Genomic DNA, 24,436 nt, shown 5'->3' on the forward strand with positions numbered 1-24,436 from the left:
GGAACCCTGAGGGTTGAGCTACCTGTGAGCCAGCCAGGGGGAAAAACGGTCGCAGAAAAACCACCCTTGTGATGGTTGTTGTGTATGTGTATTTTTTCCTCAACAAAAACAACAAGATAATAAAGTATTGCTTGTACCTTTACCTACCCTCCTGACGTTCGTTATTTTTTTGTTTTCGTTTTATTTTGCTACACGTTCCATGTGTGGGTTTTGCTCCAGTTCCTGGTACTGAGCAAGAAGGAATGCGATCAACGAGCCTCATCCTCGTCTTAGCATTCCGTGCTTCTCTCCCACTTTCGCAAACGGCAAACGTGGAATGTTTGTGCTGTGGTTTTGTTTTGATGCGATCGTAACGTGTTGGTTCAAGTTAAAGGCTTTGGAAGAGAAGCTCAGAGCTGCGTCAACTTGCCTTTGCCCTGCTGGTGCCATGTGCTTTTTAGAAAACATTGAAATTGTTTGCCGAATCTTTACTTTGCGGCGAGTTGTCCACTAAGCGGGTATGGAACCGCACCCGACCGCAGCCACACACGTACAGCAAAAAACAGCCGCAAAACAGACTGCCAAATGAGATTCTTAGCTCACCGGTGCAAGTTCCAGGATCGCTCGCCCGGGGTTTGATCATTTACGCCACATCAAACCGCTCTAACCCGGCGCAATGCTAACCGTGTGTGTGAAGCCGGTGCTGGGAGGAAAGTGAAACGCGAAAGGACGCACAATCACAAACACACATTCACAAACAAAAGAAAAAGGTATAATACCAAGCGAAAGACGAGGACACAAAAAGCGCACCAGCAATACCAGAAGTAGTAGCAGCGCGTTTCTAAGAGCGGGGCAGCAAAACTTCAAACCCTCTCTAAAGCGACGAACCCGTCAAAAACAATTCGGGCACGGTTGGATGGAGGGTCGGACGACGGACGAACGCGGGCGAGGGAGCGCCGACCGGAGACAGATAATATGAGTGGCATTTCTGAACGTCGTACGTCTGTCTGTTTCTTAATTTCTACCAAATGCCGAGCTGCCGAGGAGTGCCCTCTTAGTGCCGTCTTTCTTCTCGTCCAGCGCAAGGACAGTGTACAGTATGTGTGTGTGTGCCAGTTGCGGGCTGCCGGTAGCGGAATGCAGCCGCTGGAACCTCGGAAGCCACTCGGAACCACTGTTTTGGGTGTCTCCTTTTCTACACTTCGGCGTGGAGCAGGCGGACCACGAAGAATGCCACGACGGTAAAGTATGTATTAATAAATCGAGAACGAGCTGCCGCATATTAGAAGCGGTCACACGGGTCCACACGGGAAGGGAGGGGAAGCTGTGCTTTAGGGAATCAGGGTACCGTGCTCGTTAGAAATCAATCAAGTTTGTCATTGAGTGAGGTTAGAGGAAGTCGGGGTAGCATAGCAAACTTATTGGAATGTTCTTAAAAGAGTAACAACGTTTATTTAAATAATTATGAAAAAATAATAAAATCTATATTATTGTTCTACAACACATAAGCTACTACAAACCCCATCTTAATCTTATTTTATCGAAATTCTTCTACAACCTTCGCACCACCATGGCCACTCATCCGAAGGCGAAATAGAGTAAACTCCCAATCGAAAAAGAGTCTATCATAATTTATTATGCGTCCTCCAGTCACAGTCGAGTGAAGAAAGGGAACCGATTCCGAAAGGATATGGACATACCAGCAACATTTTTGTCTTTCCCCTTACTTCCCTCCACTAGAAAAGATAAACCCAGCCAAGACAGTTACTTGACAGGCCACCATCTCATCAACAGTGATCATTGTCTTTTCTGACATTTTCGACAAGCGTTTTGTATGTCACGGTTTCTCGCTTCCTCCCTGTCCACGTGGGGATTAAAATCAATTGTCAGATCGGGGTGGGGTCAACGCTTTAACTAAACTAATTAACAGAAATAGTGGCCAAACAAACAACCATTCCATACACGGTGTCCGAAACTGCTTCGGAAACGTTGGGTGACGGGCGAGAGTTCAAGATCTTCTAGAGCACAAATCAACACGGCGCGATATCTCAGCACAATCGCTGCGCTGAAAAGGGAACAACTTTATTTATATTTATTTTCCTTCACGCGTGTAGGTGGTTGTATATGCTCGATTACGATTGATTTTGTCTTGCGCAGTGCGCAGACACAAGACAATAAAACTGGCCGACGAATGAACTGCAAACGAGGTGTACTTGGGAGGTGAATTATTGCTGCCGGCCCAGTTTTTATCGCTTCAATCGACATATGCACACGCGATTTATAATTCAAATGCATTCCTCAAGGTCGATGGCAACCATACATCAACGATCAAGGAGATCAGATAAGATCATAAATGGGTCTTGCTGCAGAGAGTATGTTGATCGAAGACAATTGCTTAGCAAAAGTGTCATAAAGTCTTGACGAAGTGCATCAAGTACTTACTGGGGAAAAAATTCAATTGCATCATAAATTCCATTCGTTTTCACTTATCCTCATCCCAAACAGCCATCCCGTCTTACACCTCTTGGCTAAATCACCTTCCCTAACAATCGATCTGCCCGGTCCTGTGCGCATAAAACAGAAACCGTCCATCACGCTGTTTCCTGTTGAAACGAGATCCCCTTGTGTGACCCCGTGTGCACGCATTCGCCATTCGTGCCGAGGTGAGAAAAGCAAACGACGTGTTCTGGCCAGTGTTTTCCGCACGTGTAACAATACACGACGCCATACCCGAGCAAGGGGTCGAGCAGCAACGCAGCCGATTCCGATCCTGCACAAGGACATTCTGTGCGGCGTTTGCTCTCCAACGGCATCGTGTTGTAGTTTGCAAAACAGAACCAAAGCATGCGGGAAACCGTACCATGGCACGGTGGATGTTGGCTGGAGAAAAACAGGGAGGAAACCACACGAAGCGGTACCGAATAACCGGTGGGGACAAGTTATTTTTTGGCAAGGATCGCATCGGAGGCTTCCTGTATCCCGCATTGCACCGATCTGGCGGCTCTGAGAGCGGTAGAACTGAGCTTAAATTTCAGCAGCAGCAGCAGCAGAAAAAGGAGGTTTTCTCTTTGTTTGCACCGTGTTTCAGCTTCTTCGGCTGTGTCTGCACAAGAGCTCAATGGATGGCACCCGCTTTTCGTGCAGCTCTCTGTGCGGATTGCGACGAAAAACGGGGGATGGCGAAATGATACGAAAGACATCAACGATCGCACGGCCGACGAAACCCGTGGAATGTTGTAAGAATGTTCATTCGTCTTCTGTGTTTAGCGTTGTCCTTCCCGGTTTCCCGATTCTATTCCCGGCGGCTTTGGGCCATTTTTCAGTTCAGCTCTTTTGCGGGGCAAAGGGTGTGTAGAGTTTTTGGTTATTTATATAACTTTTACAAAGGGAAGCATGTGAGTGAAAATTAATGGAATATTTTTATTCTTTGGACATGTTTGTTTTAAAACTATCGAAAAATGAAGAAACAACAACATTTTCCAATCAAATAAATCATTTGTAGCCTTTGAATTTACAGATAATTTCCATCCGTTGATAACCTCTCACACCTATCTATCCTGCCACACGCACATGCAAAGTAACCATCAACAACGAAGGACTTTCGCTACTTGACACTGTTCCCTAAGTGCATTCCAGCTTCAATTGCTTTGCCGTTCAACAATCGACACCGAAAGCCCTCGTTCAACAGCCTGCGGGCTGCGCCGAGCCACACGAACCAAACCAGCTTCAATCGGGACCGTTTGGCAGCGCTCGGACCCGTCACACGGGAACGCTAGGGTTTGTTTATGCTCTTCAGTTTACCCGTTTCTCTCTTGTGTTATTTCAATCTAGTTCGTTTGGTTCTGATCATACGATGAGCCATACGGTTATTTTAAGTGTGAATGAAACTATCACCTACGGAACATTATTTATTGTATTGTGAACATTTTAACAACCAGAAAGACCTTTTTTCGTTTTCATGTTAGCATCTTAAAATGCGGCTCAATTACAACCAGTTGAACTGAGAACAGCTAAAACACCCATTGACTTCTTTCAGCTGCTTCTAGCGGACCTGACGGAAGCAAAACCATCGCGCAAAAGTTCTTAAAAATCGCCACCTTGCAGAAGCGGAAAGTTCCCGAAAAGTAAGGTCCCGGTTTGGACTGGCAAACGGCACCGGGCCGATCGTCGCACAAGAAGCGCATGAGCGACGGCAAACGCAAAGGCAGGGCCAGATAAAACTGACACGTGAGAATATATGAACGTGATGGCGAGCGCTCGATACGGAGCGCTCGGGTCCGAACTTTAAATGGTCCACGACCACGGCACGCCGGCACGCCGGTGTGCTCGTGGTGCTGGCAAGTTCTTACCCCGGCCACATGCGTTTCGGGCAGCGGGATCCTCCAGTCACGTAGGTGGATTTGCCGCACTTTAAGCTCCACAAATAGATGGCTCGCGAAAAGGGCAGCGAGGAAGCCCGAATGCCGGAGGAAGCATAAAGTGCGCAAAGGGTTTCTGTGGAGAGCGCTATTGCTGCAGCCATAGCCAGTGTGTTGGTGGTGTTGCTGTTGTTGCTGCTGCTGCTGGTGCTGCTTCTGCCGGCAGTGAATGCTTAGGAGGTTATAAGCATATTTTATCAAAAACGGGTATTAAAGAGTAAATGGTGTCAAAGTGAACCGTTTAAGCTTCGTGCGGATTGTGCCTTGCATGCCATTGCAAGATTTAATGGAGGCAAATGGCACAAACAGGCGAGGAAGCAAGAGAGCAAAATGTGTTGCATTCGGTGCAGAGTTGTCACTGGCACTGTTGCGTCAAAGGTTGGGAACCATTTAGCGGTGGACAGAAGTGGGGTTGTGTGGCATTGATGTGATAAGGTGGTTGCGTAAGCAAAATATTCAAATCGTAATTGCCTTTTTGCAGGGTTTTCTGTAGCTTTGAAAGGGATTATTAAACAAATACGGGTCGAAGGACCATTAAAATCAAGTTGATTTTTATAGGAAAACATTAATTGTATATTTTCATGTTATACAATTCATAAACAAACAACACGTATACTAAGAGTTCTTCTCATCGTTGTCTTCCTTTGCCCTTGCAAGAAAACAGAAATATTTAGATTTTTTGTAATTAAATGCACCATGAGCATGAAGTACAGCTTTAATACCCCATGAAGCTCAGTACTATCAATCTCCTCGCCTCACACATGATAGCAAGGTGTACAATATATCATGAACGATGCTTAGCACTGCAGCAGCAACAGTACGACACAACAGCGACACCTCCGACCGGCACGCCAAGGACCGGTAATTAATTTTGATATATGTTATAATTAGCTCGAATTGACGTTACGGCCTGTGCTGCGTTTGATGCCCGAATGCCCATTGCCCAATGCGCGTGTGGAATTTGCCTCCCCGTTCCCTTTATTCCAGTTTTTCCCCATTTCCATGAAAGAGCTACCAATTTGTATTCCCGGGTACGGTCTTCCGGGCGGTCAGCGAGCGAACCAGCCAACGTGTGGAATCGCCAATGGATTGCACACGTTGCAGAAGGAGCATGCAAAAGATTCTAAGTAGTTCTCCCTTGAGTATTCCTTCCCCGTTTGACGGGAAGGAAGGGAATTGCGTAAAGCATGAACATAAACCGGGCGCTGTTCTAAAACATGAGTTAAATCCAGAACGACCGATGGAAGGGAAACATAGGGCAACGTTGAGAAGAGGAAAAAAACAACTACCACACACACAAAGCACTTGCACGAACACTTGCACTGCAGAGGAAGATGCAGCCCGGCTGCTGAACTGGCCTGGTGCATCAACTAGCACTCCAGGCGTCCGGTCGCTTGCCCCTCCCCGCGTCGAGAGCGATAAACGTCGAAGCGAAAATACTTTATAAATCTTTAATAAACGAGAAAAATGTTATTATTGTCCCTCGGAGCTGAATAATCATGTTTTATATATGTTCCATCCATCCAGCACGCCGGGACACGGGGCGCGCGCTCGAGCATTGGATGCATTTCGCTTCACGTTCATCGCTTGCTGCTCTGCGCTTGCTGAATTGCAACCTGACGCGCGGCGAAGCGATCGCACCATCGGCAGCGCCACCATGCCATGGGCAAGGGAGGAAAGAAGCGCTGGGGGAACAGCGGACAGCAGCGAAACAAAACAGCAGTAAAAGGGACTGAGCGGCAATGGGGTTGTTTTATTTCCCCCTCAAGGGTTGTGGGGGGCTCTCGGTTTGTGCCACGGCACGGCGAACTTGAGCGACATCGGTTTCGTGTGTTTTGCGACAAGAGCCACTCATGATGGGGCCTGACACATGCTGGCGGGTGGGTGAAGTGAGTGACATTGCAAGGGGAGCGGGATGGTGCGGGCTGAAGCAGCATGCAAGTATGTGAAAGGCAGGATGGGAAATAGTACGTACGCGCACGGTACAATCCATCCATCGATCGCCGATAAATATATTGCAATGATTAATTGATTATCACGCTGGGCAGATCGCTGGGGGACGATGGTGATAAAGCAGCGAACCCGGGTGGGATTTTAAGCACTCGGGGAAGCAAGGAGAGCCAGCGCTCCTCTATTTGTCTGAGAAAGTTTGCCCGTGTGGCGATGATCCGAAGGGGGATGATCCACCGCGAGGATCCACTGTTCCACAACTCCCCCCACATGCGCTTTCCGCGATCCCACGCCTTAAGGGAAACGAAGCAAAGGGCACCAGAAGATGGCATGGTGCTTGCACCAGCTCCCCCCCCTCCAAACACTCGCAACGGTCGCAAATCGTTCACGACACGACAGCATAATGTGCCGGATTACGATGCCGTCACGTTTTGCGCCCTCGCCCGGGATACAATTTCCCGCCCCAACTGGCTCGATTGACGATCGAACTCACCTCGCCCGGTTGATCGAAGATCTATTCGGGCGACTCTCGTCGCTGATGTGCCGTGTCAAACGCGACGCATCGCAATCGCACATCGCTGATCCTGCGCATCGACGGAATCGTACGATCGATCGGTGGGTGAGTGCTGGAGGTGGTGGTGGCGGACGGTGCGCAGTTGTTCGCGTCGATCGTAGATCAGTTGATTGAGTTGACTGCAGGGGCTACCAGGAGGACGATTGACGGCTGTTGGCTGCTGCTGCTGCTGCCGTTCCTGGTGCGCTTCTGCTATCATCGGTCGTCGTTGGTTCGCGTTGGGGGTAAGGTTGGGATGGTATGTGTGCACCGTGCACGTGTGAGAGCGATTGATTGTTACGGGCGAAACGATTTGCAGCAGCAACAGCGTGGTTGCAGTTCGTTAGCCACACTGCATGGTACAGGGACTGCTTACCCTTTTTGCGCTATGACGTTGATTAATTTGCCTTTGTCGAGCGGGCGAGATGGTATCGGCGATTATCGATTGGTTTTGTGTTTTTGAGGTTTCCTATTGTTTTACTTAAGAGCTGTCCAAAGGATACAAAAATAGCTATTAAAACGTTTCTCGATGAGCAACTTGACAATGAAAGGTTAATTCAACTTCTATGCTGAAACACCTTCCCCTAGGCGGGTTCGTCAGGTACCGTTTTACCGATGTCAAAGGTTCGTCGCTTTTCTTGCATCCAAGTCTCTTTCTTGCAGTCTACTGATAACACACCTTCGTCGCTTTAAGTCTTTTTATACGTTCTATCGATTTCCCAAAGGTTCGTCGCTTGCAGTCTTTTCTGTCAAGCTCCAACTGCACCGTTCAAACGGGAGCTCAAACAAACTATGACTATAGAAACAACATTGAAACCATCCAAAAATTAGCTTCATACATTTTCTCCACCAGTGTTCCGTTAGATTGTATGGCCATCAGCTCAACTCAACCGTGACAGCTCATGGTCTAAACGGTGCGCTCCCTAGAGCCCGCGATGCTAAGTGTCAGTGTAGCTCATCATTGTGTGTGCCTTCGTGCCCGGTTTTCGAACCAATCAAAAGTTTTGAAGAATTCATTTGCATTTTCAAATGGCTGGCTACAACCAAGCCCAAGCTCCATGCTTTGTACGATGGCTCCTAAGAGCCCTGCGTTCAGCGAGCAGCTCTAGCACATCGGGAAGCGCCCGGGCCTGCGCACGAGGGAGAAAGAGAGAGAGAGAACAAGAGACTGGAAAAGCCCATCCTTTGGGACGGCCGTTATCATAATGTGTTTTAATGCTGCGCGTAGTGAAAAATAGATATCAATAAAACTTAATATGGTATTTTCTTATCGTTCTTTCTGTTGCCTTTCCCTTTCTTGCCTCATCTGGTGGCGTTCTTCCCTTCAGCTGTGTGCCGTGAGTGCCAGGCTCTATCGCGTTTACTTTGTCACCGGTACCACTTCGGTGTATGCGTATGTGTTTGTGTGGCTTTGATTGTAGCCGTCCCGTTCGAGCAACTTGTTTGTGGGACACAAGATGTATCGAAAGTCCATATTCCACCGCCGCGCTCCGGCTGCGAGATGTGTCGCAACAGCCACGCCAGCACGCCAGCGCTTTGAGTGGCTCATAATTCATACTACCGTAATAAAAAGGCTAAGCAGTGTCCGTGGCAGTACGCATGCTGCCCTGAGCGATGATGATGGGGAGGCACGCAGACCTGCTATTTAGACGTATGTTTTTCAAATGATAAAGCTCGTAAAATCCTAACCATCGATCCAAAGCGTCGGGAGGGTATTATTTTGCATCAGGCTCGGCCGACACGTCTGTCCGGTGCGTTCACATTTTCACCGGTCGGAACAGGGCTTGGGCCCAATGTCACATCCGGCAGGTCGGTAGAAAATTGTATGAAAGAGGGAGCGAGAGAGAGAGAGAGAGAGGGAGAAAAAGAAATTGTTCCAAGGGATGTCATATTGTTTACGCTTGGAATGCAGTTCCACCTATTTCTCGCGCAAGGGTTCGTTCCACGCAAAGGGTACAGCAGCATTACGGCATACCACGCTGGTGTGTGCTGGTGATGATGATGATGATGATGATGATGATGATGTGGTTGGCAGCTGGTTCTCTCTCCCCGGCTCTCCGGTCGCTCTCTTTTGCACACGCGCACACGCGGGAGAACGTCCGATCTCTTTTACCGAAATCCCCGACGGCTACACCATAAATGCCAGACAAAGATCGTGAACGATCATGTATACACGTATTAATTTTTTCTGTGTTACTTTTTTGTGCCTCTCCTTCGCTTGCTTCTTGGCGAGCGGTTCTATGTTCTGCACTTCCAAACCGCCCTCCAACCGCGCCGCTCAACGCAACCCACATCCCGTGGTCGACGTGTTGGTCTCCTGCAGCAGCCTTTCAATGGACAGTGTGCTCGGACGGTCTCTCGCAGTGTTGCGATCTCTTTTCGGCCCAAGGTGTCTTGGCAGTGGTGTTGCTGTTCCTGTTCGCAAGCAAAGCTTTCAGAAGATTAAATTCTTGTTTCACTTTTTATGTTTTCTCTTTGCTCTCGCTCTTGCCTGTGAACGCTGCACGCCGTTTCATTCGCACAATCTACACCGACATGTGAGAGAAATGTTTAATTTCTAACCAATTTGAACCATCACGGCTGTTTGGATTTTTCAGAACGTTTGTGCTGAAAGTACACGGTTGTCCTGACTTCCTGGATCCGATTTTACACATTATTATACACATCAAAACCCCACAAAAACGTCCACATACCACAGAAGGGCTTCTTGGAGGGTGCGAGCATGCATCGAGCATGGAGGAGGTGTAGACAAGCACCGTGATATCGATGTTCGAGAGAGCTTTTATGAGAGTTGCTCTTGCCAGCCAGAGCGCGCGCCATGACTGTGTTGGTGCAAGACTGAAAAGCTCACTCTCATGCTGCGCTGCTACTCTCCTGGGCATTGTTGGATCGTGTTTTAAAAAGAAAAACAAAATCATTCTTTGGCAGAGAAGAGCGAATGCCATGCTCGTGAGAAACGATGTACGACGCGCGTGTGTTTGTGAATTGCACGCGCTCATTGAAGAAATAAACAGAAGAATGATTCGAGGAGAAGGAGAGACGCACGATCGTGCGAGCGAGATGCTGCATCGTGCCGAGCTTCAGCCGCGAAACGCTGCCCGGAACGTGCAGAAGATTGCAAAAAGATTGTCGATGCCGCAAATGCCGTCGGCAAAATGGACCTCTTGCAACTGCTCGGAGTTTAAAGGGAGAATTATAAGTTTATTTGTGATTTGATGAATTAGTTTTTACAGAAAATGTGAGAGAAACTGATCTTAAAGTTATTTTGCAATTTTTTCTCATATTTTTGCAAAAATACGTTGAAAAATTTGTGCTAATGCTGTAGTATTTCTTCGCTATGACACTTGATTCAAGCTGTTCCAAGATTGCAATGCAATTTGTTTATTCATAATAAATTAATTGTTGTAATATCAGAAAGGAAGCCATAATTTACTCAAAAACAATTGCTTAGAACAGGAAACAGAGATCGTCACTTGAAGTCTTTTGTGCCGATTCATAAGTCTTTTAAAATCGGATCCAAGTTAAGTTCGTCGCTTTAAGTCTTACATATTGATTGTTTGAATACACGCATCCTATTCTTAAAAAAAAACTTAGTAATTTCAAAGATCATATTTAAAAGTTAACACTTTGCGGATAAGAAATAAAGTTTTTTCCTCGATTATGAATTTAAGTGCCAAAAAAATGATTCCATTTCTTATTGTTGTCACTCCCAAACTTCTTCAAAACACTTTATGCCATTGAATAATAAAATAAAACTATCCAAATTGTACTCTAACACACTCAAACCCCAAAACCATCCCGCTCATATGCCGTTAAATCGTCCCTTTACTTCAACATACTGCCATGGACGAATCATGAGAGCCCGAGCGACCGATCGCACAATTTTTGCGTTTCCACCGGCAGCAGGGCTATCGGTGCGACCGCCCGGCATTGCGACACTCCCAGCGGCTCACAACATAATTTCGCCTTCCCCACAACAGTGTTCCAGCGGTCCAATTGAGTCGAAACTTTCCACGCCAGCGCCCCCGAAAAAATATATCGCAATTCCCGGGCGCAACCCCGTCCTGACAGGCATTTACATTGCGTGACAGGCTTGCTTTGATTATTGTTATTAATTTTTACACCCCCCGTTTTCCACCACGTCCTTCGGCCCTTCTGTACACACCACCTCTTAAGGGTTGGTTCGTGTTCAGTTCGTTTCACTCGCGCACACGCTCCAGCATGCAGATTGCACAAACGAGACAGCTAGTGGTACCCCGTTGGACCGAAAAGCTCACCCGAAAGCTTTCGGCACAGCTCGCTCTTTCTCTCTCTCGAGGGCGCGCGCGCGCTCGTCCCAAGAGAGAGAGAGAGCCGAACGAGATTCACCTGTGTGTGGGTCGAGAGATCGAGCCCGTACCTGAACTGGCCCAGCAGCACCACAACGAGGAGGCCACACCGAGCCGGACTTGCTTTCGAGTCACCAATTTTGTGGTAGATTTCGTGGCGAATGGTCCTTTTTTCGAGCTCGCTCCCGTGTGTTGTATCGAGCTGGCGTGTTCGCAGTCTCATACTGAGTCGAAGTACGGTGTTGCAAGTTGGCAAGCGCTTTAGACGACTACTTTAACGAACTTGATTGTTCGAGGTGCGGAATTGTGAAGCAAAACAGCAAAGTGTCAACGGTGTTCGGCTAGCATTAATACGGTACGCATTAGTTTTAAGCTATGTAGCGTTAAGCGAGTGATAGCTGTGTATGGTGAAGATATAATGAAGTGTTGTGGAACTGTTCAGAGTGTGAATCAAAGTGCAAGAACTCAACCAACTCTTGAGGCGTGCCGGCGGTAAACGCCAAGTAGTCGAAACATCCGACGGGATAAGTGTTTGAACGCTGCAGTTCATTATCAAACACAGGCTCAAGCCTCTGCTGGCTGTGATGTTTCGTGTGCTGTTCTTCGTTCTTCCCAATGTGTTTCCCTACTTTGTACGGTGAACGTCTTCGATAGCGACGCTAACAGAGCTGATTCAAAACATTTCTCTGCGGTTTATGCAGCTTCAGCGATTGAAGATTTGGGTCACCGAACCACTGCATGGTGCTGTGCGTGTGTGCGTGTCTGTGGACTGCAAGAGTGGAGACTTCTAGCCGATATCAACACCGGCGCACCGGCGTGTTGAGATACCCCCGTCTGAGGGTGGACGGTTTCTACGCATCCCCGCCTGCCCTCTGGTTGAAATTAAAAAAGGGATTCGGATCCGATGAAACACGAGATTTTTCCCAAAAAAAAACAGTTTCGTTCGCTAACCGCACACGGCCACGGCAACGGTGGTACGTTCTACCGCAACGCCACTGAGTGACTGGGGTGGGTGAAGGAAGGGGCCCATTCCGTCCGTAGCTTTTCATCTCCGATTTTTGGACGGTCCAGGAGGCCCCTTGAAGAGCCCGGACCAAACTCTCAGGATTTTTGAGGACACACACCAAGACACTCGATCGTGTACGGGCGGAGGGCGGTGGCTTGTTTTGCCTCCTGTGTGCGCGGTGTGTGCGATCGATGTGCGTAACTTGAACCGGTTGATGTTTTTCGTCCCCCTCGTGGTCATGCCCAGTCCCTTACCCACCCTACTCGCCATGGCGAAGATTCACCGTACATCCTAAGAAAGTGAGCATTGAAGACATTGAAGCAGGGCACGGAACGGAGGACACAGTCCCCGCGTGCAAGAATTGGACGGGTGTGTGGAATACCTTCTTCAACTGTCGAGTCCGACACTGTATCGCCTCGAGCCAGACGCACACACACACACACAGAGTTATACACAAGATGGGTTGGCCGTGGCTCGCACGCAGGATCCGGACACTTCATGTCGGTCCTCGCCCATCAACTCCGGGCGCTGGGGATTGGTAGGGGGCTTGCAGTTTTTCGAAAAGCGGGTGCGGGTAAGCGATAAAAAAACGGCTGAAGACGGAGAGGGAGCTTCGAGAGGACTCGCCCCAGCCCCGGCCCCTGTGTGGTCAGTGGAGGTGGGAGCCCCCTGAAGCATTGACTAAGCCGCTCAAGTGGCGACGGGCGCAGCAGCAGCAGCAGCAGCCTGAAGAAGCTTCAGGTGCCTCCTTCTCGTGCGTGTCGTGTGTGTATGTGGAAAACGGGCTCGGGACAGAATTCCAGTCCCCGCCAGGCGAACACCTCGTGCTTCACGTGCGGAAGGGAACTGAAGAAAAAAAAAATAAAAGCAACACAAGATGAAAACACACACACACGAACACACACACAGACACTTGCAAGATGTGTATACGCGCTCGTTCGGGGTCGGCTGAGGCCGGGGAAGTAGGCAGGCGACTAATCAGGCGGACCGGCGGAACGGCGAGAACGAGAACGATAAAGAATTCCAAAAGGCCATCCCCGCGCCATCCACAGTGGTCGGGCGCGGGCGGGCGAACCGCGGTGTGGCTGCAAGCACGAAGAAGGAGAACACAAAAATCTGAACCCCGTCCCTTGCGCCGCCTCGCGGGGACGCATGGGTCGGTTTGTTTTTTTTTTTTATTTCGGGCCAGCACGGCACGGAACGAAACGAACGAAAAACCGCCGCTGCCATCCGATTCCATAGCGGACGGATTTGGGATTTTGGGAAGCTGCACAAGCGGCGCGCGCGGCCGGAGCGAGCCCCGGGGAAGCGAGCGAGAGATTGTGGGTGTTTTGCGTTCGTGTGGTTTTCCATCCTCCCACCCTGACCACGCGGTTTCATTCAAGCGTCGCTGGCTTGATAAAACGCTGCGTGCTTTTTCTCTCTCTCTCCCACGTCTTTGTGTCGTTCCTCACTGTTCACTTTGCTTTGAAGGAGGATCGGAGCCGCGGGAGGAGGCGGTGCAGCAGCGGGTGTCGGTTGATGCATTTCTGTACTTAAGATTATTTATAAGGGTCTCTCGGTGTACCATGCTTCCATTTAGAGAGCTTAAGAGGCGATTCTCCTTCCCCCCCGCCTGCTTGGTCCGGGTCCGGTTTGGAGGACTTAATCGAAAAGTGTGTTTAAATGGAATGGAAAACGGTTGTGTTATGGGGATAACATTGAGCGCGAGCTTAAATATGGAAATACATTATTACCACCTCCCACCCCTTCTTTTCTCTCCCTCTCTCACGCTCGCCCTGTTGGGGAGAGCATACATTGTACCAGCACTCGTCTAACACGCAGCCTCTGTTTTCTTCTCTTTCTCCGCTCTCATTGCAGGACCAGGATCCAGAAGCAGCCAGCAAACGAAATCAAATTGCGCGGTGCGAAACGACTGTAAGCGACGAACCTCCGCCCGCGTGCCGAACTGTGTTTTGAGCGATCATCCGCGCCGACATTCGCGGTGAAGTGTTTGCGTTTCGGTCTTGCGCGCGATAAGCCGGTACCGCGTTGACGTGTGAGCGATCGTGTCGTGCCGATGTAAAATGATGCCCCGAAACGGTGGCGCCCAAACAGTGGATCAGAGCACCAGTGCAGTATCGGCCGGAAATCAGCCCCATCGTCGGTGGTGGTGCTTTCGCGACTGTCGCCCCTAAAGCCGCGTGCTGTGGGAGTGAGATTTAGCGCAGTGAGACCGAGTTACGTACTTATACACACACACACAAAACGGCCAAAAAGAAAGCAACGTTCGGTGCAACGGGAAGCGCAAGAAAAGATAAAAAAAAGAACGGCCCCCCGAAATGGTGGTGTAAAAGAGCATATGGTGCAGCCAGTGAGATGCAAGTTCGCGTTCGCGTTTCGCGGTGATAATAATAATGTGTAGCACCTCGCCGGTTACTGCCCTGTTGCCACCGCCAGCAGGAACCGTGTACTAACGAGCCGCAATCAGTCCTGTGAGGGCGATCCTCTGCCTCTCGCTCTCTCTCTCTGTCCGATCGTTTGGATCGCATATCGCGCGGCAAATCGGGCCCACGACAACCGAACGACGGCGACGGGCTTGTTGCGGGAAAAAGGATTTATTGTCCCCAATCGTGATCGGCAAACAACCCCGGCCCACAGCCCTTCCCCTTTCCCGCCGTGTGTGTTGGTGTGTATGTGCCAGAGTGAGCCTGTGCGTACCGATCAGTGAGCGTGTGTGTGTATGTGTTTGTGCTTGTGTGTGAGCGTTTGTTGATGTGGGGCTTCGAGGAAGCGGCCATCAGAATCGTGATTGTGCTCAGCATTGTGCCAAGCCATTCTTCCTTGCGATTTTTTGTTTTACATTCTCAGCAACCCACCTTCTCCCTTTGCTATGCGCCCCGGACGAGTGAGATCGAGTGAAGCATCAACAACAACAAAAAGTATGAAATAAAAATAATCCTTATACGCCACCCCTTCTGTTGCCCACCCCCGCGTGGCCCTTTTTGCAAAACGATCCCCCAGTGGTGCGTGATATCGGTTTATGTGTCCTGTGTTTCTGTGTGTCTGTGAATGTGTTTGTGCTGATGTGCCGCGCGAGTGTGCGTCTTGCGGGCAAGTGCGGAGGAGTTCGTGTTCCACAAGGTTCGTCGCTTGGTGATGTGGTTGTTGCTGCAGTGCCGTTTATTTTCCGTGTGCTGTTCGCCTGCGCGGATTCTGTGAGGGAGGAAGAAAGAGAGTTTATCGCACACAAATAAATCAATTATTATAAGCTCCACACGCGCAGTGGAACGCGCAGTGAAAACAACGCAAAGAAGATCGGCTGAAGCGAGCGAGTGAGTGTGTGTATGATGCGATCGTGTGGGTGAAAAATCGTGAACAAACCGAAAATTGCTGCAAGTGTTTTAAAAATATTTACGCCGTGTTAGCGCTACGAAAAAGCATTAAAGTGTCCCGCAGTGTGTAGTACATAAAACTTCTAACGTGTGTGTACGAGTGGCTCTTGTGTATGTGTCCTCTCGATCAACAGCGGAAAATCAATCACAAAACTTAACCGAGCAGCAGCCAGGAAACGTCCTCCCCCCCCCGCAAACTGGTGTGGTGTTGCTGCACGTGGAAAATGTTTGACGTGCGTACCGTCGAAGCGGGTGCCTGTTGTGAACAAGAGCGTGATAGTGCGGACGGCGCAATGTCAATGACCGCGCGGCGACGGCGCGCCTTCCAGCGGCAGGCCTGTCTGCTGAGCGTGCTGGCCGCGTTTTCGCTCGGCCTGGCGCTCGGCGTGTTTGTGCCGCTGATCGGCATCTCGCAGGCCGCCTCGAAGGGTTCGATCGTGGTGGACGGCAGTCCGGAGCAGGAGCCACAGCAGCCGGCGCTGCAGGCGCTCCATCATCCCGCACACCAGATGCCACACTTTCCGACGATCGACGACATTCGCTCGGCGGACGATGGGCCGAGGGGTCGGTACGCGTCCGTGTCGTTCATTGCGGAGGAGAAGCTGACCGGCGAGGGTGAGGATGTGCTCTTCCACCCGAAGCTGGAGGTGGACGGGTTCGTGGAGCGAAAGCTTCCGTCGCCGGCCGCCTCGATAGTGCAGCAAATGTTGGCCGGCAGTTCGAAGATGGCTCAGGCAGCGGTTCCGGAGCGACGTGAGTCGCGGGCGAGTAAGTTTGACGATTCGGAGCGTGAAGATGGCGAGGGCGTGATACGGGACGGCATCTACTGGGGCCCGAGCGTGGAACGAGCCCTGCCCGATGGCTTCGATCAGCGGCAGAGCGAATCTTGGGCGCGATACCTGCACGAAGCGGAGGTGGAGCGGCTCGAGATCGGCTGTGGCCGTATGCAGAACCGTTTGCTGGTGTTCCGGGATGGTACGAGGGCCTGCGCGCGGTACCGGCAGAACACGGACCAGATCCAGGGCGAGCTGTTCTCGTTCTATCTCGGCCAGCTGCTGAACCTGACCAATCTTGCGCCGAGTGCGGCGTCCATCATCGATCCCGAGGCGCGACTATGGGCTGCGGCAACGGAAGAGCTGGCCGGCGCCCAGTGGAAACCCACCAAACCCGTCGTGATCACCAAGTGGATCGGCAACCTGGAGCCTGCCGGCATCCCGCAACCATTCCGGCCGCTCGAGCGACATCTGAACCGATTCGACGTGCGCAACATCACTGAAGGACTCGATCGACCGCGGGATGGCGTGCGAAGGCTGCTGCTCGACCGACTCGGCCCGGCCCGAGACGGCCCAGCGGCCACTCCGGCCACGCCATCGTCGAGCACGAGTACACTCCCCGCGCAGCCTCCCACGCCCGAGGTGCTCGAGCGGCTCGTCGAGCTGGCCCAGTGGTCCGATCTGATCGTGTTCGACTACCTGATCGCCAACCTGGACCGGGTCGTCAACAACCTGTACAACTTCCAGTGGAACGCGGACATCATGGCGGCGCCGGCGCACAACCTCGCCCGCCAGACCGACTCCTCGCTGCTCGTCTTTCTCGACAACGAGTCGGGCCTGCTGCACGGCTACCGGTTGCTGAAGAAGTACGAAGCCTACCACGGTCTGCTGCTCGACAACCTGTGCGTGTTCCGGCGGTCGACGGTGCGGGCGCTCGAGGCGCTGCGCGACGCCAGCGTCGGCCAGCGGCTGAATGCGCTGTTCGAGCGCACGACGACAGCGCAGATACGGGACGTGCTGCCGCCGCTGCCGGAAAAGTCCGTCAAGATTCTAGTCGACCGCATCGACCGGGTGCTCGGGCAGGTGCAGAAGTGTCGGGAAACGTTCGCCGACCGATAGCCGCCGGGCCCGCCTGGTGCTGGAGGTGCAGCGGAAGCGGCCAGTCGGAGACAGGTGGGTGGGTGGGTGAGCGGCGCACGCGCCATAAGACTGTGAGTCCTTTGTGTGAGCGATGGGAATTTATTATTATTATTATATTATTGCTAGTTTGCTAGTTGGTTGTTTTTTTTATTTTGCATTTACATTTACTGACTGTAAAGGTAGTGGTAAGGTTAGCCCGTACGGTTAGGCTAGGGATGCAAGACTAATCGAGGAATGATGATAGTAGATAGCGAGATTGCGTGAAAGCGAGAATGAATGATAATGCGTATAGCTTAACAAAACAGGTAAAAGAAAAGAGAGAGGAAAAACAGCAGGAAAGTAACACAAACAGAACAATTCCACTTACACAAATCTGCCACTAGTTCGAGGGTAACGCCAGACCACAGTTTTGCTGCTTTTAAGGGTTGATGCATAAAACAGAGCGATACAAGTAAACTATTTCCTCAAAAACTTCTTTTCAAATCCCACCAGCAATGGCTTCGAAACAGTGAAAACTATCAGGGATGTCTAGGTTGATACGATCTAATCTTCCCGACGTTTGTACAGCCGATTTGACAGATGAACTATCTGCTTCATCTTCGTGAAGCCTTCGCACACACACAAACACGCACCATTTGCTCGTTTATTTCTAATCTCCATTTTATTGTTACTCTTTTACCGACGTCTCCCTTCTAATAACTGTAAGCCATCAGTCTGTCTGTCTGTCTGAACCGTGCTCGAAACAGCGCCTACTGCGCGCCGAGCAACACACAACCGAAAGCCAGCTCCGCATTAAAGGACCTCCTGGCGTGGCAGTTAAATAGAAATTCCCCCCGTCGAAAAGCCACCCTTCGACCAAAAGCGGTTTCATTTTGTGAGGGAAGCGTTCTGTGTATTCCCATTTACACACATGCAAACACAAAGCCAAAATACACACACACTTACAAGTGAGCGCGCGCCCGCGTTTGTAATCGCGCTTCAGCTTCCAACGCTAGAAAGACTTGCGCGAGCGTGGCAGTGACGAACCCCTTGCCAGAGGAAATAGAATTTTCGTACATCTTTTGCGCTGCGCAACAAAACCCAGCCAAATCGATCGGCGAATCGGCACCGGCAATCGAATTACACGCCAATAGAAGGCCGCACGTAATCAAGCGTCATACAATAAGGAGCGGATGAACGAGGGGGGAGGAAGATTGATTCGCACAGATAGAATAGAGCTGGAAAATTGGATCGATTGAATCGCGCGCGGTTGATTTGATTCACGCACGCGGGCATGGTCTAGCCTTCTTTTTTGTTGTTGCGCGCTCTTGTCGTTTCCATTTCGTTCGCCCGGTTTTGGGTACGGCCAGTGCGCGCGCGCCGAAGGGTGGACGACGCCATCTTGTCAGCTTTGCGAACAGTTTCCGCTGCCGACAGCAGCGTGTGCTGCATAATTGTTACATGCAATTTTGCGTGGCTTCTTTTTGCTGTCCGAGGGCCCCAAAAGCTATCTTCCCTTGCTGCTGCTGCTGCTGCTGCAGAAAAGAAGAGCTTAGAAGCCACGCACCATAAATGCTAAAATTTCGTGTGCAAGCGCATTACCTCATCCTGGAGAGGGGCAACGATCCTCCTGCCCGTCGGTCATCGTTGTCGTCGGTGCAGAATATTTCAATTTTCTCACCTTTCCCCGTTTTCTTTCGGGGGGTTATTTTTCTTTTGCTAGTGGTGGTGATGGTGGTGGTGGTGGGAAAAATATTGTTTCTTCCTCCTCACTCCCGCCATGAATAAAAAAAGGGCTGGGGAGGCCATTGCAATTGTCCCTTGCGTGATGGGCATCTTTGAAAAGTCTGGATTGGGGAGAGAGAGAGAGTGGCTGTCGCGTTTTTAAAACAATTACCCGCCAGTCGCTGAGCCCGAGCAACCGTTGCCGCCCACCTCTCCCTCCCACCTTGTAGGCTGCAGAAGAAAGGCCACCAAACATCACACACATGCAAACAGGAAGACGGGCCTGTTTCGAAAGCACACGTTTCGAGTACAGGGACAGGGATCTCTTGCACTCGCTTTCTCTCTCTCTCCCTCTCTCTTTCCTGCCTTTTGGCGCAAAGTCCTGCCCGCCCCGAACACTGACCACGACTCGAGCTGGCCGGTGCCGCTGCATCGAATAACCCCCGTTGGCTGTTCGAGGTCGTTTTACCGAGTGGCCTTTCCTTCCCTGCACGCGCGCACACGCTCCACATTTTGTGCTGTTGTGCAGTTCCTTTTGGGTAGTTCTGGAGATTGCGTTTATTTTTGTGCGCTTCATTTTTCGTGGTGGTGCTGCAGTTTCTTCTGGCTGGCTTGGCATGGTTACCTCCAATGTCCCCTCCATGCGCCCCCCCCCCCCTCAATTAGTGGTTCAGCTCCAGAAGACTCTAATCCTCGCTACGGTCACAGTATCCAAAACCCGAAAGGAAGGGGTGGGGATCCTTCCCACCGAAACGGTTGGCTCATAATCTCGTGTGCGATATTTTCGCATTTTAGCTTATGCTTTATGAAACTTATCTTACCTGAGCACTCCACAGTCCTGGCCCATTCCCCACACACACACACACACACTGATCTCCCACGAAATGAGAAGGGTCCCACGAGGTGGGCAAACCGGCCGGAATGCCCTTTGGCAGCGAGCGCGAGAGCGAGCTAAAGCCGAATGAGGGAAGTTTGTCTGCACACACAACAAAAAAAAAAAACAGACCCGCGCAAGGAAGAAACACGGCGGCGCGATGAACGGTAACGCTGCGCTGTAGCTGTGTGTATGCTGCTCTGCCGTCTGCCGTTGGTGGACACGCATGGGTCCCATGCGCAAGCGCTTTCCGAGCGTAATCTCGCAAAACTCGCCATCGCAGCTAATATGCGCGATATTGTACCGTGCCCCGTGTGTTCCGTGCCACAACAATTGACTACCGAGAGTGGCTGTACAGAGGGAGGAGAGCAGGGAAGCAGGGAAGGGTCCTGAAGATAAGGAGAAAGAGTGTGCTTTTTCCCTCCGCAACGCGGGGTAACAACCGACGATGACGCCGCTGCTGTTGCTGGCAGTAATCGTGGCTAACCTCGCGAGATAGACTGATGAGCCCCAGGGAGCGAAGAATTTTTGTACAAAGAATATCCGTAACCCCCCGCTTGTTCCCACTTTCCTTTCCCCACGTGTACCTTGGTCCCGTGCGCGGTCGTTCTTCTTTCCGGCGGTGGTGTGCTACGTGGTCTTGTTTTTGTTCATGCTCCACAGAAGCATATCGGCACGGAACGCTCGGGTGCAGCAGAAATGCAGCGGAAATGTTGTGGGTGGCGGTGCTGTCGGACAGCGAATGTGTTTGTTGTAATGCGAGCTATTATTGTGGTTAATTTTTCTTCACCAGGCTGGGGTGTGGGCTTGCCATATGGAATTTCGATACCATTTGATAGGAAAAGGGTTTTAAACGAGGGCGATTCCGGAAGACCTATGGCTTGTCTTGTAAAACGTGTGTTGTATTAAATGTAGAGCGGGTTTTGGAGACTCTTTGGAGAATAGTTTGAAGAATGATTGAAGCATGGTTTGATACATAACAACTCATTAGTTGGTTGATGCATTGCTGGCAGTAATGGATGTCGTTGTACAAGGGACCAAACAAGTTCTAAACCTTCCAACACTCTCACACCGTTGACCAGCCGGCTTTCCCATAATTCAGCGGCTTAAAATGATAGTGCGATGGCGTCCCAAAGGGTGGGTGGCTTTTTCATGTGCATCAAACCGCGGGAGCAAGCAAAAGCGTAGGGATCCTCGCTGCCCTCAAAACTGTGGCCGTCTGCCGTCCTCGAATAATGTGGTGAGAATAACAAGCAGCAAGGGCAAAAGAACAGCAACGATGCGCGAAAAACAAAACAAAAAAACAAGAACCTCAGCACAAGCAACAAGCGAGAATGAAAAGAAAACAACACACACACACATACAGAAAAGGAACAAGAAAAAAAAACGAAAGACGACGACGACAAGCGTGACGTGGAAAATGTGGAAAAATTGTGATCTACTATATATAAAGTAATTTATCTTAAATTTATCTAGTAAAAAGCTAAGTAAAAACAATAAATTTACCTTGAAACGAGTCGCCCGGGTCGTCGCTTGTTTTCGCCCCGCACCCGGGGCGCTCCCTTCCCCTGCCGCGACACGCGTGCGCAACAAGGAAACAAAAGGGCCTGCCACGGTTAGGGCCCGGGATGAAAACGAGCGACGACACCGACGACGACGACGACGATGAAGGAGCAGAACGAGCGTGCCGTTCTTATCACGACCTTTTAGCAATGATGAAGCATCACGAAGGTATCTTCTGACCCCGCCATCACCGACGCCACCGCTTCCATCTTACCCCTCACCCTCACCGACCCTTCTCCCACGCAGAGATGGGGGTAGAGATCCCCGCTCGCTCCACCCGGGACGAACCATCAGCCGTGGCATCCCCGCCGGGATTAAGGGAAGGCGAATTTGGGAAAGGGAAGGGGCCTTAAGCTTTCCTCTTCGCTGCTTAAAACCCTCTCCCAGGGCTCCTCTCAATACATCCGCTTGGTTGTGCATTTTTCCGTGCACACCCTTCCTTTCTGCCTTCCCTCACCCTCCCTTTTGCAAGAACGAGATACCTTCCGGTTGATGTTGCTTTGTTTTAATTTTTCTTTTATATTTTATTTTCGATACTGCACCACCCGCCGATCGAACAACGGCAAACACAAAAAGGCCTGAAGACGGAGAGACGGAGATGGGAAAAGGTGGAAGAAAGGGGTGGGTCATTGGTACAGCAGCTTATCTGCAAACGTTGAACCGTTCTGGTTCAAAGTGGGGGGAAAGACCCTAACAAGCGCGGCATTTGAGGTTTGTGGCGCGAACGGACAAAAAACATATGAACGTACGATATGTGTGGTAAAGAACAACAAAAAAACCAGTAAAAAAAAGGTGTAAAGATCCGCCCCGTGCGCAAAACAATTGTATCATAGAACGATTTTTGGAATATTGTTCCAGCATGTGAATGTGCGTGTAAATAGTTAGTCAGTAAACCAGGTGCCAGCAGAAAGCAGTCAGCAAAAAGTCAGCCAATCTAGACAGTCAGGGAAAAAAAGGGGGGAAACAACGATCAGCTGGCTCAGTTTGTAAAGTAACGTAAATCGTGAGCCAAGCGCGTCCGGGAAGAAGAACTATGTCCCTCAAACCTGCAAGCAAGCAAAAGCCTAAACGAAACGTAGGAGATAGGCGACTATTAAGGAGATGTGTGTGTGCTCGAGTGCATTGTGAACGGAAGCTGTATAAAGAAGAAGAAAAAGAAGAGCAAGTAGAAGCACAACAATCTTGTACCAAAAATTGTGAATGTTTGTGAATAAAGCGCTAGACAACGGAGGTTTTGCCAATTGAACCGGGCGAACCGCCAACACGTAAGACGGGGCATGTGTGCTCGATAGAAATCAAACGATTCTGAGTTCGCTTTATTGTTGTGTTTTTTGTGCGCATTTGAAACGAGTTTGAGAAAGAAAGGTAAAGTTCGTTTGCACCAATTTGGCGGGTTCGCGCTTGTGCTCGTCCAGGTAAAGCAGCCGTTCGTGCTCTTTTCATCGTATCGTTCAAACGGCAAATGCATCTGTTTCTCCGATAAGAAGATGACGACGACGGTGATGAGGATGATGCGTACAGTCGACAGCAGGTAACCTAACAACAACCAAAAAACTCCCAAACGCCTCGTAAAATTTTCATTTTAGCGTGCTGTACCGTCATATTTCCGTCATCATGGTCGGACGGACGCTCCTCAGAAGTTGGGCAAGAAAGCAGTCGTCCCGCGTGCAGGTGAAAACGACCTCAACACCGTGAAGAAACCACAACCAACGGGGATGGGAGGGCATGACAACAACACCAGAGCAACAACCAACCCCCCCAACAAAAAAAAAACGAAAAAAAAACTTATGTTTCATCTTGTCACCAGAACCTCGACCATAAAATGGCGTTTCATTTGTTGCTCCAACAACAGCACCGGCCAGACGGCAGGATCCGACACCGGAAAGGCAGAAAGGCGGCAGGTCGGACAGGCAGGCCCGTGCACTGAACTGGACTGGACGAATGTTCGATGAACCGAATTTCTTCTTCCCCGCAACCCAGCCGTCACAACCAGCCTCCGCCGGTCCCTCGCCAGCCGTCGCCGTCATCATCGCCGGTCGTCGTCGTCGTCGTCGTCATCAGCACGCACCATGGCAGCATTGTCAGCTTCATCAGCGCTAAAGGGAGGGCTTTGCCGGGGCTCGAGCCGAGCCCGAGCCTTTCCGTTTTTGTTTTGCGCCGTCTGCGCTGTGGTATTCACATTTTTATGATCTTTCTGCTCCCCTTTGCCGCTTTCCCTTCGTTCCGGTTCCACACACACACAAACATACACGCAAGATCTCGCCACAGTTCTCTGCAGCTCCGTAACCGAAAAACCGGGCTACGGACCGGGCCAAGCTTGAATGGTGACAACGGTAACGATTATGATGGCTCTCGATCGTCGCCCCGGAGAAAACATTCCGTCCGCCCAACGGTTTTGCGGTGTTTATGTGTGCGTGTGTGTGTGAGAGTGTTTGGAACCATTCCAACCGACACTGACGGAGGGGGTGCCGACCGATCGCTGGTTGGTGTTGGTTTCATGGTTTGATCTTTGCCCAACTGGGGTGTGTGTGCGAGAGCGCGCGCGCGTTATCAATTCCAGCTGACCAGTGGAAACACTTAATGGAAAGGCATCGCAGGCACTTTGGTAAGAGGGAACGTGGTATTTTATCACCGAGTAAGGTTTTTTTTTGTCACACTCCCCCATTCCCCCACAAGCCGTCTAATGACTGTGACATTTATCAAGCAAACAAAACAGCACTGCTACATGCCCACAACACTCCAACCCGCCAGGAACAGTCGAGGAAAGGGGTGAG

General features: G+C 50.5%; 1 protein-coding gene across 1 annotated transcript; it reads left to right on the forward strand.

Annotated features, from left to right (window-relative positions):
- Positions 1–11,341: 11,341 nt before the first annotated feature.
- On the forward strand, positions 11,342–22,962 carry LOC120902441 (extracellular serine/threonine protein kinase four-jointed). Its single transcript, XM_040311177.1, has 2 exons — positions 11,342–11,583; positions 14,095–22,962. Exon 2 carries the CDS (start codon positions 15,833–15,835, stop codon positions 17,498–17,500), a length of 1,668 nt encoding a protein of 555 aa, XP_040167111.1. The 5' UTR covers positions 11,342–11,583; positions 14,095–15,832; the 3' UTR covers positions 17,501–22,962.
- The last annotated feature ends 1,474 nt before the right edge of the window (positions 22,963–24,436 follow it).

The sequence above is a fragment of the Anopheles arabiensis genome, chromosome 3 (assembly GCF_016920715.1).
Source record: "Anopheles arabiensis isolate DONGOLA chromosome 3, AaraD3, whole genome shotgun sequence".
NCBI lineage: Eukaryota > Metazoa > Arthropoda > Insecta > Diptera > Culicidae > Anopheles > Anopheles arabiensis.